At 36.0% G+C, this 13,545-nt stretch overlaps 1 protein-coding gene across 1 annotated transcript; it reads right to left on the bottom strand.

Annotated features, from left to right (window-relative positions):
* Positions 1 to 301: 301 nt before the first annotated feature.
* Positions 302 to 4,058, bottom strand: LOC105955838 (CDPK-related kinase 5-like). The gene is made up of 11 exons (XM_088825206.1): positions 3,276 to 4,058; positions 2,486 to 2,616; positions 2,363 to 2,404; positions 2,133 to 2,241; positions 1,954 to 2,032; positions 1,479 to 1,775; positions 1,276 to 1,388; positions 1,082 to 1,189; positions 922 to 984; positions 658 to 825; positions 302 to 571 (listed from the first exon to the last, which is right to left on the bottom strand). Exons 1-11 carry the CDS (start codon positions 3,831 to 3,833, stop codon positions 431 to 433), a joined length of 1,809 nt encoding a protein of 602 aa, XP_088681332.1. The 5' UTR covers positions 3,834 to 4,058; the 3' UTR covers positions 302 to 430.
* Positions 4,059 to 13,545: the final 9,487 nt, after the last annotated feature.

Genomic DNA, 13,545 nt, shown 5'->3' with positions numbered 1-13,545 from the left:
TAAATTCGACCTATCCGAGACAAGATGTTTGTTGATTTTTTGTTTCCCCTTTCTCCTACCATAAGATCCCTAGATTAATCTTATGTTTAATTCGAATATTCAATACGAAAAACCAAAGGGAAACAAAGGGAAAAAAAACGTTGCGAGACGAAGGCGCAAAATCATGTACGCATTAGACTACGCCACGTCATCCATAAAAATGGACCCCACAATGCCACCTAAGCCACCTGACAGGTGGAATTCAAACTCCATCAAGAGCTATCTTTAATCATATCCAGAGCTATGTGATTAGATTTTGTAGTTGTTGAGTGCAAGCAAGAAAACCCAATGAATTATTTAATTTAACTGTATTTACACAAATTAAATTAAAAACTATATATTATATTAGCATACTGTTCAACCATCATTATATTTGGGCTCCAAAAATGTATCAATGATTTTTCGCAAGAGCTCGGCTCGAAATTCCGTGCAATAGTTTGACGAATCCTAGGAAACTAAGCTTCCCGTCGGTATGTCTAATCCAATCGTGAAGAACTGCATGAACCGGAACAGACGGGCTAAGCCCGAGTTCCTGCAAAAAAAAAAATCGAATTAGATTTATATTTAATTAGACTTTCTTTTTCGGAAAAAAAAAAATCGAGTGTAAGAAGTTATTACAGAAGCTAATTCCTCAATCATGATCGTTCGATTTCCCTCCTTATCGAAGAGTTCGTAGGCGCAACGAGCATGTTGTTCCCATCGATCGAGAGCTTCTAACTGATACACACTCGATGCAGCTGCACAGAATTCTTCGAAATCCATTCTTCTATATTGAAGTGCATTAAGCTGTTATCGTAGAAAATAATTGCAATAATCAGTTATATATAAAATTAGTAAATATATTTAAAACAAAAACGGAGTTAATTAATTAGGAAATCTCACCGAAGCAATAAAATCGAAAATGCGAGACTCGTTCATGGCATCCGTTGCGTATTTCTTCAAGGCCTGTGCGGCAAATTAAACAGAAATTTGAGGATCGAGTTTTTTCGATTGAAAACAAATATATTAAATAATAGCAAAGGTATGTGAAATAGATACGAACCGTTTTAATGTTATCTAAACTTATAGTGCCGTTTTTGGTTGGCTCGAGTAGTGCAAATTGCTCCCTCAGATAGAAAAGTTCTTCTTCCGTCAGTGTTTTCGATAACGCCTGCATATATCAATTAAATCAAAAAAAATTAATAAAAGTAAGACTCGTAAAATAGAAAAAAAAAAAACAAAAAAAAAAAGACTCACCCGCAAAGCAGCTTTACGAAGTGGTGATGAACGCAAATAAACTTTCATAAGTTTAAATATTAATATATCGAACGGAGCTTTTACGTCGTTCGTATTTCTAATCCACGGATGACCTGAAGCAAAAATAAATGCAAGTCGAATTTAATATCATAAAATCTTTTTATTTTTATTTATTTTTTATTTTTTATTTTTGGGAGACTTACAAATGGCTTGAGCTGCAGTCATTCTTTTCCTCGGATCTTTATTCAACAAACGTTTGACGAAATCTTTTGCCTCGGCAGATAAAGTTGGCCAAGGTTGTTCTTCGTACGTCGGTTCAGCTTTTACAACAGCCCGGAATATTCCAGATTCCGTTCGGGCCCAAAATGGGCGGCTCCCACATAACAATATGTAAGATATTACACCGATACTCCAAACATCTGCCTCGGTACTATACGCCCTGTGTAATACTTCAGGCGCTACGTAATACGCACTTCCAACAATGTCGTTTAGCCTTTCATCTGAAAATAATTGAACAAAATATTAAATATATATATATATATATATATATATATATATATATATATATATATATATATATATATATATATATATATATATATATATATATATATATATATATATATATATATATGGCAAAATAATAAAATAAAATAAAAATAGCAGCAAAAATAATACCTGGTTTTACGAAATCCGATAATCCGAAATCTATAGCCTTCAATGCCGAGTTTTCTTCTTTGGTTTTGAACAAGAAATTCTAATGCAGTAATAAGCGACGACAGTTAAAACGGGATTACAAATAAAAAAAATAAAAAATAAAAATAAAAACACGGGTTTTTTTTTTTTTATTTGCTAACCTCGGGTTTAAGGTCTCGATGCACAACTCCTTGGAGATGGAAAAACGCAACGACGTTTAGTATTTGCATCATCACTACCTTTGCATCTTCTTCAGTATACTTTCCACCCCTGTAACAAATAGTTAATTTACAATTTAGGATCGATAATTTGTTATAAGAGAATAATTTTATTTGCTTTCTTTGAATATAATTCATGCTCTTAAAAAAAAAAAAAAAAATGGAAGTACAACCTTGAAAGTATTCGATCCAAAAGCTCGCCTCCTTCACATAACCTGAGAATAGAGTTACAATTAACCGCGAGTTACAAAGAAAAACGATTCAAGAGTAACATAAAAATGCAATAAAAATCTTACTCCATGACAATGTAGACATTTTCTTGATCTTCGTACGCATCGTGAAATTGTATTAAATTGGTTTGACCGGTCAAAGCTCTCAATATTTTCACCTCTTTTCGTACATCTTCGATAGCTATAGCAGTGGTCATCTAGTAAATTCAAAGTTCAATCAGAAAAATTAGAATAAAAAACATATGATAGTGTTTGATGCAATAAGCAACTAATCGAAACACGAAACGTATCCTCACTCATTCAAAAATTCCGAAGTAAAATTATTGAATTACACATAAATAAATTATGATAACTTATGAAATTTCGCGTAACACAAATTTCGTAAATGTTCGTGGATTCATTAATTGGTCGTGAAGCACTACTTACATATTCTATACATCATTCTTTTTTCGCCACATGGCGTTTCGAATCCCCTTTCGCGACGGTTTATTGCATTTCTTTCCGAGTTTATTCTCTAATAGTAACTTATTTATTTGTTTCAACAAATAATTTTCGTAATTCAATTTCGCAGGACAATCTCTAGTGTATCTACATTCCCTCGAATTGAATTTGGTTCGATCGATCACCTCATATAATAACACGGGACAAACGGGAAATACGTGGATAATCGTAACTAATGCGTAATTTATTCGTATGTCATTAATTATTTCGACAAGAAAAATACGTAGACGAACACGAACAACGATTAGAAAAACTCGTTTCTGCGCAGATCAGATCGCCGTAAACGAATCAATTAATTTAATTAATTAGGCATTAGCTGATAAATAAATAATTAGAGAGAGAGAGAAATTCACACCTTAAGTTTAGGAATGACCTTAACAGCAACATCTTGGCCTTTGAATTCACCCTTTTTGAACTTGGCTTTACAAGTATACCCAAAATGCCCTCGCCCAACTTCTTCCCCCAATTCATACTTGCTGCTCAAATTCTTCGTAAACCCAAAGCTCTTATCCAATCCATTCCCATCCGCCACCTCCTTCCCCTCCGGAATCGCCGCCTCGTTAGGTTTCACCGACCCGTGCCGCCGCGCCAGCACCGCCCTTATGTGCTTCGCCGGAGACGGCGGCGGAAACGGCCTCTTGAAAAACCTCCTCGGCGTCCCGCTCGTCGGCGCCGGAGATCTAGCCGGGGACTTCTTCGAGAAGAAATAGTGAGCTGGACTCGGGCTGTAGAACGGGAAAAACGGCGATTTTTTGCCTACATCGTCGTTCTTCTTCGCATTTTCGGCGCCGTTCGCCGATTGAGCAGGGTTTTCCTTACCATCGTCAATTGAATTAACTTCCGGTTTAATTTCGCCCGACGAATTGAAATCGAGTTCTTGTGAGGTTTTTGGTTTGGAAGTACAAACTCCCATTTTTTTTTTTTTTTTTGAAATGGGGCTCGGAATCTGCTTCTATATACAAAAGAAGAGAACAAATTATCAAAGATTTTAATACATTTTTTTTTGTGATGGGATTTGGAGTTTGAATCTGTGTTTGATGAGTGAGAGAGAATGTTTTAGAGAGAGAAAGTTTTAGAGAGAGAGAGAGGGGGGGGGAAGATCTGTGAAGAAGGTGATAAAAAGTAAACGACGATGGGTGCTTTAGTTTAATTTCAGTCAAGAAAAATTAAAAATAAAAAAATTAAAAAAATCGAAATTCGAAAATTGGATTTTGATTTTGCGAGAAAAAGTTGGGAATTATAATTAAAGATAATGAGTGTGGGGCCAGGGTGATCCAGGGTGTACAGTTAATCCACGTGGCGTGAATGTGGTGGGGTTTGATCTTTTTTATTATTGTTTTGACATGTTTAAGCTTTGAGTATTTGGTGATGTGTGATGGAGGAATTTCTTTGATGAAGCTATTTGGTTTGTTTTTTTATGCTAGATTTTTATTTTCTCTTAATATAAAAGAAAAACCGTTTGAAAAAGTTAAAAAAGGAATTCTAAAACAAAATGGCAAATTACGGGCAACTCCTGAGGTAAGGTAAAATTATGAAAAATATAAATACATTCCTTTCGTAATATTTTCTTGTTAAGTTACAATCTGATGCCCCACCTTTAGTCTATGGGAATAAATGAGAACTTTAGTATTTAGAAACATTTTAGCCAAAATACAAGATATAATGTTATTATCTCCTTCATTTTTTTTCAACATAACTCATCTTACAAACAATACTTATAATTTTTTAATGCAATTGTTTAGTTTATTTTAATATTTTATTAACTTGAGCATATATTTTTTTAGGTTATAAGGGCAGATCAATTTGTCGTAATTAAAATCCATCACGAAGACCTATTTAAGAAGCGTGAATATGTTGGGGTTTGACTTACATCGAGAGAGATGTTTACCATGATTTGATGTCCTATTTTGAGATATTTTGTTTAAGTAAAGAAATTAGGTATTTAGTTACTAATGTGGTTTGGTTAGAATTGCTATATAAAATTGAGTTCAGGATGCAGGATGATATCTAGAGTTAGACATTATAGTGAAATTAAAAAGAAAAAATGAGCAAAAAGAACTAATTACATAGGAAAAATAAAGGTAGAAAAATTAGCCACATATAAATTTTCAACTCTTACACAATATATATATATATACATATATATATATATATATATATATATAATATGCCTAATTGGACCAACTCAATGAGCCTACAATTTCTTTATCTAATGGGTCACAAATCTAATATTGAAGATCACTACCACCGAGGCCCAATCACCTTCAAGTAATGTTTGAGCCCGACAATCTCAACTAAGATATAAATAAAGGTTTGAACTCATTCCTTAAGGTACACCCTATTATCGAAGTAATATTATAATTCGTATTCTCTCAACTACTTCGTTATCCGCACGTCTGACTTGAGCGTCGGAGGGGTATCCGCCGGATCAATCTCGGCCTAGTTCACGTGTTCTCTATTCGCAGATATCTCATGACCATTTAGCTCGTGAGTCAGTGATCCACTTTGCTCTCCTAGTTCATTCTACCTCATTTATTTAAGGTGATTTATTTCTAGCATCATCAAGAGTCAAGATAGTAGAGAGGTAAAAAGGTTAAAGAAAAGGCAAATGATATAATAAACGTTGGTAACAAGAAATTCAGCAAGTGATATCAACATATTTAAACGGAATGCAAATGATTAGGTAGTGTTCGGCGCATTTCGTAATTGTGGAGTGTGTTTGCGACACACTTATAATTCAGGGGTGCAAAGAGAAAATTTATTCTTTTTCTTTTATTTAAACAACTAATGAAGAATAAAAGTTTGTTTCCATGATTTGGAAGAAAATATTCAATTTAAATTAAGGTCTCGATTTATTACCGATATCAGATTAATGTTGTGTTTGCAAAAGCTTTTAAAAATAGATTATAAGTTTTTCTTCTCACATAATTTGTTTTCGGTGTTTGCAAAATCGATTTTTTCATTTTACTTCTCTTAAAATAAGTTGTTTTAAGCTATAATTTTAAAAGCACCCATGTACCAGCTTTTTCTATTTTAGTTAATTTTTTTTTTTTTTTGTTTTTTTGCAAACACCCACCCACGGCTTTTAGAATTAAGCACTTAATATCAAGTTTGAAACACGTGAGCGTGGATTATCTCCACATTGTGTTTTTAACTTTCTTATTTTTTAAACTAAATTTTAGTTATGGAATAAGTAGTGCTTAGTGGGATTAGTATATGGCTTAGTGGGCTAAGTAGTGCTTAGTGGGTTAAATTGTGAATATTATTTTAACTACCCAACTAACCCACTAACCCATTATCTTGAGTGCTCTTGTGGTTGGTTTTCTTGCAGATCATGAGCTGAGGAGTGGATGCTTGGAATGCCTATAAATACCGACTTCAATACTCAAGGAAGATTATCGATTCCAAGAAGCAAAAAACCGAGAGCTGAAAAGAAAACATGAGTGTTTTAGAGTGGTTTTAGAATCGGTCGTTTGTACTCTTCATGAGTATAATCTTTACGTACTCCTTATGAGTACATTCTTTACGTACTTCTCATAAGTACATTCTTTGTAGTCTAGATTGTTTAGTATATATGTTTCTAGACTTGGTTGTAAGAATGATCAAGATAGTGATTCATTCATAAGTTCTTTACGTACTCATCACGAGTACATCTTTGAAATCTAGAATTTTTAATATTTTTCTTTTAGTATCTAGATTTGATTGTAAGAATGATCTTGAAAAAGATTCATTCATAAGGAAGAAGTTTTCGCACCTCTTCTGTTTGTATTCCTGGAATACTGATTTTAATATATTTTTCGTCCTGTAAAGGGCAAGTTCACAAGTCTTTACTTGTGAACATTTTTAATTCTGAGTATTGTTATTTTATCCTTATATTTCCGCTGCATGTTTGTTCAAGTGTCATAACACTTAAGATAACACCTCTGTATTAAACGAATTCGGGACCATAAATTCTTTCAATTGGTATCAGAGCCAACACTTGACGTATACTAAGTGTTTGTTCCTATTTTTTCAGAAACGAATTCGTGATAGATACTCAGATGACTGCTTCTATGCGACCTCCTGTACTTGATGGCACAAACTACACCTACTGGAAATGGGCGTACATCAAAGCCATTGATGAGAAAGCCTGGAGATCTATTCTTACTGGATGGAAGCCACCAACTATCACAGATACGGATGGGGATGTATTTCCAACACCAGAATTACAGTGGACAACAGACGATCTATCAAATGCACTCCAGGCAGAACTAGAAAATGAAGAAGTTGCTAGGGAATATGATGATGATGCAGATGAATGTCACAACAATGTGGCATTTCAAATTCAGAAATTCAATAGGGCGTACAGACGAAGTGGAATCAAGCCCAGACAGTTATTTCCAGAAAGCTCTCCACAAAATCGACAAACTCAGCCTCGGAACAGATCTATTCCACAGAGAACATTTCCTCAAACATCTTCTCAAAACACTTCAAAAAATTCTTCATTTATTCGTCCAAATTCTGAACCACCTAACTTGGATCATATTAAATGCAGGGCATGTTCAGGATTTGGACATTATGCTAATGAATGTGCAAATACCTTGAGAAGAAGAGGAATGAGTCTGATTTGTGCAGTCAGTGATGAGGAGGAAGAGCAACCTGAACAGACAGAGGAACAACAATCCACTAAACAAGCCCTCTCAGTCAGATATATCACTGGAAATGCTTCTGAAACAGAATCACAAGGAGTCTCTCTGGATGCTGCAACACCTTCTGAAACACTTTCAGTAACTGAAATTTCTGAGTTAAATACTGATCATTATACATGTTTAAACTCTATTTCTTTGAATGCAGCAGAATCCAGTAATGAAGCAGTTAGTGATGAGGAAGAAATGTACAAGAAATTGTTCAGTGACTTGGAAAAGAAGACTCATGCTCTAGATGCAGTCAACAAGGAAAATCCTTCTCTCAAAGAAACAATCACTCATTTGGAGGTTGGTATCACCAAGAAGGATCTTGAACTGGCAAAGGTGAAAGATGAACTCAAAGAAGCGACTCTAGCAATCAAGAGGATGAATACCGACACAACTAAACTCAAAGAGATTGTGTCACTGGAAAAGTACAACAAAAAGGAAGGTCTAGGGTTCAAGAAACAAGTGAAGAAGCCAGTGAAGACGAAAGAAGTTGTCGTTGTCAAAGAGAAGAGTTCAGATGGCAAGGAATCCAGGAATTTCACAGTCACCACTTCAGAGTCCAGAATAAGGGGATGCATTTGTCATTATTGTTTCTCACCAGGACATATTCGTCCATTTTGTGAAAAACTCAGTAGTGACAAAATGTTGTACAAAATGAGCCACAGCACTCCAGGGAACACCTCCAAGAAAAATGTAGAATTTACCAAAAAGGAGTGTAGAATATGGACTCCCAAAGGTAAACTTATGTACAAAGCAGTATACACTTCTTTAAATGCTAACATTTCAGGTTCATGGTACTTTGATAGTGGATTCTCTAGGCACATGACTGGAACTAAAGAATTTCTATCAAACTACCATACACTCAATGGAAGACGTGTAACCTATGGAGGAGGAGCTAAAGGCAAAGTGGTTGGACGTGGAACACTCAGTATTGAGGGACTTCCAAAACTTTCAAATGTCTTACATGTTGAAGGATTGGGGTCAAACCTCATCAGTATTAGTCAATTGTGTGATGATGATCTACGGGCTCAATTTGATAAATACTGTTGTTATGTGTTTGATAATCAAAATCATTGTGTACTGACAGGTCCCTAATCAATGGATAATTGTTATCAAACAGGTGACACCATCTCAAGCAAGAGCTCAAGAGTAAGTGAACTAGAGCTGTGGCACCAGAAACTAGATCACACAAACTTCAAAAATCTGAAGCTGCTCAACAAGTACAATGCCATAAGAGGAATTCCTGATCTCAAGATCAAGGACATTCCTATATGCGGAATGTGCCAGAAGGGAAAGCAAACTAGAGTATCACACAATGTGTTACAACCCGTTGGTACCACCATTTGTTTTGAACTTGTACATATGGATCTTATGGGTCCTATAGAGGTAGAAATCCTAGGTGGTAAATATGTATTTGTGTGTGTTGATGATTTTTCAAGATATACTTTGGTGTATTTTTTAAGAGAAAAATCTGGTCTAGAATACATGCATGTGTTTGGATGTGTTTGCTATGTCCTAAATGATAGAGATCATCTAGCTAAATTTGATTCAAAAAGTGATTTGAGTTTGTTTATGGGATACTCTAATAACAGTCATGCTTATAGAGTATATAACTTAAGAACTCGAACCATTATTGAATCTGTAAATGTGGTATTTGATGACTTTGCTGATCTCCGCAGTAAAACAGCTGAAGATGAAGTTGATGATCTGATTGCTGAAGGAAAAACAACAGGAGGAGACACTACTGCCACAGATGCTCCAGATATAAACAGTCCAGTATCAAGAGAAGAGGGTGTTGAGCCAAGTGTTACCACATCTGACTCAATACTTCCTACAGAGAGCACAGAAGCTGAACTGCAGCCAACTCATGATGTCTGCAGAAATGAACCATCAAGTAGAATCCAGAAAAATCACCCATCGACTCAAGTTGTAGGAGATATCTTTGATGGGATAAGGACCAGAAGAAAAGAGAGAGTGAATTACAGAGATATGGTAAGATTTGCAAATTTATCTTCTGAATGTACACTAACTGGAACTACTTGCTTTGTATCTTCAGTCGAACCAAGGAATATTGCAGAAGCACTGAATGATGAGTTTTGGTTTACTGCAATGCATGAAGAGCTGAATCAGTTCATCAGGAATGATGTTTGGTACTTAGTTCCCAGACCAAGTCATGTAAATGTGATAGGAACTAAGTGGATCTTCAAAAATAAAACTGATGAAAAAGGTACAGTTGTTAGAAATAAGGCTAGGTTAGTAGCACAAGGTTATACTCAGATTGAAGGTATAGATTTTGATGAAACCTTTGCTCCAGTAGCTAGAATTGAATCTATTAGGTTACTTCTTGCTATAGCCTGTTTTCTTAAAATCAAATTGTATCAGATGGATATCAAAAGTGCATTTCTGAATGGGGTTTTAAATGAGGAAGCATATGTAGAACATCCCAAGGGTTTTGAAGATTCTGCCAAGCCTAATCATGTTTTCAAGCTTAAGAAGGCACTGTATGGTCTTAAACAAGCTCCTAGAGCTTGGTATCAAAGACTCACAGACTTCTTACTTGAAATAAAGTTCAACAGAGGAGAGGCAGACAGAACCCTATTTGTTAGAAGAACTAATAATCATATCATTAGTGTTCATATATATGTTGATGATATTGTTTTTGGCTCTACTTGTGCTAACCCTTTTCAGTCTTTTGTAGATTCTATGTCTCACACTTTTGAAATGAGCATGGTAGGAGAGTTGAATTACTTCCTAGGACTCCAAATCAAACAGACAGGTGAAGGAACTTTTGTAAATCAAAAGAAGTATGATCTCAATCTGGTCAAAAGGTTTGAGTTGGAGTCAGCCAAGCACATGAAAACTCCAATGGGTTCCAGCCAAAAACTGTCCAAGGATGATGTTGCAGAAGATGTTGACAGCACCCTTTACAGAAGCATGATTGGAAGTCTTCTGTATCTAACAGCAAGCAGGCCTGACATTATGTTTAGTGTTTGTGTGTGTGCCAGGTATCAAGCTAATCCCAAAGTCACTCATCTTAAAGCTGTGAAGAGGATTATTAGGTATGTTGCAGGTACAGTAGACTTAAGGATTCAGTTTTTCAAAGACACTAATACAGATTTGATAGGTTTTAGTGATTCTGATTGGGCTGGGGAGATTAGTGACAGAAAAATTACCTCAGGTGCATGTTTCTTTTTGGGGAATAATCTGGTTTCTTGGTTTAGTAGAAAGCAAAATTGTGTATCTCTCTCAACAGCTGAATCAGAATATGTAGCTGTTGGAGGATGTTGTGGTCAACTAATTTGGATGAAACAAATGTTGGGGGATTATGGGTTAACTAGTGGCACCCTGGCCATATATTGTGATAATTCAAGTGCTATTGATATTTCAAAAAATCATGTTCAACACTCACGTACTAAACACATAGATATTAAACATCATTTTATTCGTGATATAGTTGAGAAAAATATAGTGTGCTTAAAGTACATTTCTACACAAGATCAGTTGGCTGACATCTTTACGAAGGCATTAGATTATGAGAGGTTTTCTAAACTCAGAAAATCTCTCGGGATGTGTACCCAATAAACATGTCCTGAAAAATGTTGCAGCACCGCATCAAACATCTTAAGCTGCAACATAATTTACTGAAGCTCAGCTTCTTTAAATAATGACTTCACTGTGATGAATTATTTTTCTAAATAAGTAACTGGAAGTCTTTCACCTTGAAACGTGATCATGCTTCATGTAAACATTTGGGAAATAATTCCACTCACATAAGTCAAACTCCTCTATTTTGATAGTCATATCTTAGTAACTGAGGAACCTTCAAACTGAACACTTGATCATGTTCCATGTGAATTGTTTGACTTGAAAATAAGAGTTAAAAAAAAAAAAAAAAAAAAAAAAAAAAAAAAAAAAGATATATATATAAAATCTATGCCTGTTAGCCAATTCTTATTCTCACTATTAATCATTAATAAATATGTTTTTTATTTTTTGTGAATATTTCATGAGTGCTACGGTTTTTATTTCTATTTTTATTGAATTATCCCTATTTATATGGGTCATGGGGTACATGGGTTAGTCTTTCATTTTCCAACTAAGTCCACTCCTTATTGTGCCATTTGTCACGGTTTGCTTTAAACTGCCAAAGAAACTTTTATTCTCCTTAATCACACTTTCTCCAAGAAAAACGCACAACACTTATTCACCTTCTCCACTTCAATTTTTTTTCTGCAAATTAGGGCTTCTAAATTTCGTGCTTCTTTTTCGAAAATTCACACTAAAAAATCAAAAGCACAAGAAGCAATTTTTTATCTACTGTATCATGGCATCTCCTCCTAGAAATCCTCTTCCAGCCGCCGATGATGATGCCCACAACGATGCTGCAGCACCTGAAGTGGCAGACCCAAATCTAGCCATCATCGTTCATCCTGTCAACCTTGAAGCTATGCCGATCAGCTTTATTGAGCCCGGAGACGAGATGAATCCGATTGACCCAGACAACTTCCAGAACGTGGGTCCCTCTTCCAATGCAGGAAGGATTCCAACTCGTCGGTCCAAGCGTATGAATCTCTTCCCAGATCTGAATGCTACTGGATCACAACGCCGAAGGGGAAGACATTCTCTAAGCAGAGGCGGCAGAGGTAGAAGAAGAGGCAGCACAGTCGGTCGCACTCCAGTTAGGCGGCCAAACCCACCAAGAGGCCTTCACTTGGTTGTTGAAGAAACCGATGATGAAGAAGGAGATCCAACCTTTGCAGAACCGGAAGCCCTAGCTCTCTCCTCAAGCTTTACTGAATCATCCTCCAAAGACTCGACTTCACGAGTATCAACTCAGGGGGAGACACTTCAGCATAACTCTTCTCAACATCCGATTTCCGAAGATGTTGCTGCACATGCTCCTGAAGATGCTGCTGCACCCACTGACTCAGCCAATGTTTCACAGAGTGCTGCTGAGGATGCTGTTCCCTACCAGGAAGAAGAAATGCCTGATTTTTCAGGGATGTCCTCTGCCGAGCATGTTGACATTCCCTCTGTTGATGCTCAGGATTTCACTACCACTGAAGAAACACCCTCAGCACCACATGCAAACCCTCTGGAAACTCTTGCAGAAGCAGCTGTTCAAGTCGATACATCACCTCCCTAGGCTAATGAACCAGAGAAATGTGATGACAGCTGGGAAGTTCCCCTTGCTACTTTTCGCAAAAAAATGTTATTCTCAGAGTCAGACAGTGACTCATCTGAGGACTCCTCTCAGATGCAGGAAGATGCTGCCCCACGTGTTGCATCACCTGAGCCAACATACATCCCAGATGAACTTGAAGACTCTAACGAAGAGTAATCCTCTGAGAAAGAAGAGCCAGACTTGGATGGGAATGATCTGTCAACTACTTTTGAGGTAAACAATGCTTTCAGTACTATATTTTATTTTGAATCTGATTCAATTTTGAGTCCTCAAATCATGAATTGCCAATTCATTGAGGAGAAGAAAATTTCCAAGGATGAGTTAAACTTTGATAGACATAGGATTACTGATTTTCTTGATCAAAGAAAAATCCTTAGTCTAGTTTGAATTTTATGCCAATTTACAAACCTTTTTTTTAAGAAAAATTCTCCAAACTTTGGCAAAGTTTTTGTGCGAAATTCCATTTTTTTCTCCCAAAATTATCAACTCTCATTTACAAACTCCTACTGTGACTGATGAGGATAATTATGGTGGTTTTACTGAGGTTTGTAAGACTCTTTCTGGCAATCGTTTAAAATGGTGTCTTGGCAAAAGTTTCTCAACTCACTGCATTTTATTTTGTTTTGTTCAGACTCACAGTGATGAATTGGATTCCATCCAAAAATGTCTCTGTGGTTACTAAACCTCATGCAGTACTCATGTACAAATTGGGGATGGGATTACAAGTTGATGTTGGCAAACTTTTCTTTAATAATTTAGGTCATCTT

This window comes from Erythranthe guttata, chromosome 11, assembly GCF_056151865.1.
Source record: "Erythranthe guttata isolate IM_541 chromosome 11, IM_541, whole genome shotgun sequence".
Taxonomy (NCBI): Eukaryota; Viridiplantae; Streptophyta; class Magnoliopsida; order Lamiales; family Phrymaceae; genus Erythranthe; species Erythranthe guttata.
This window is presented reverse-complemented; position numbering and strand designations above follow the sequence as displayed.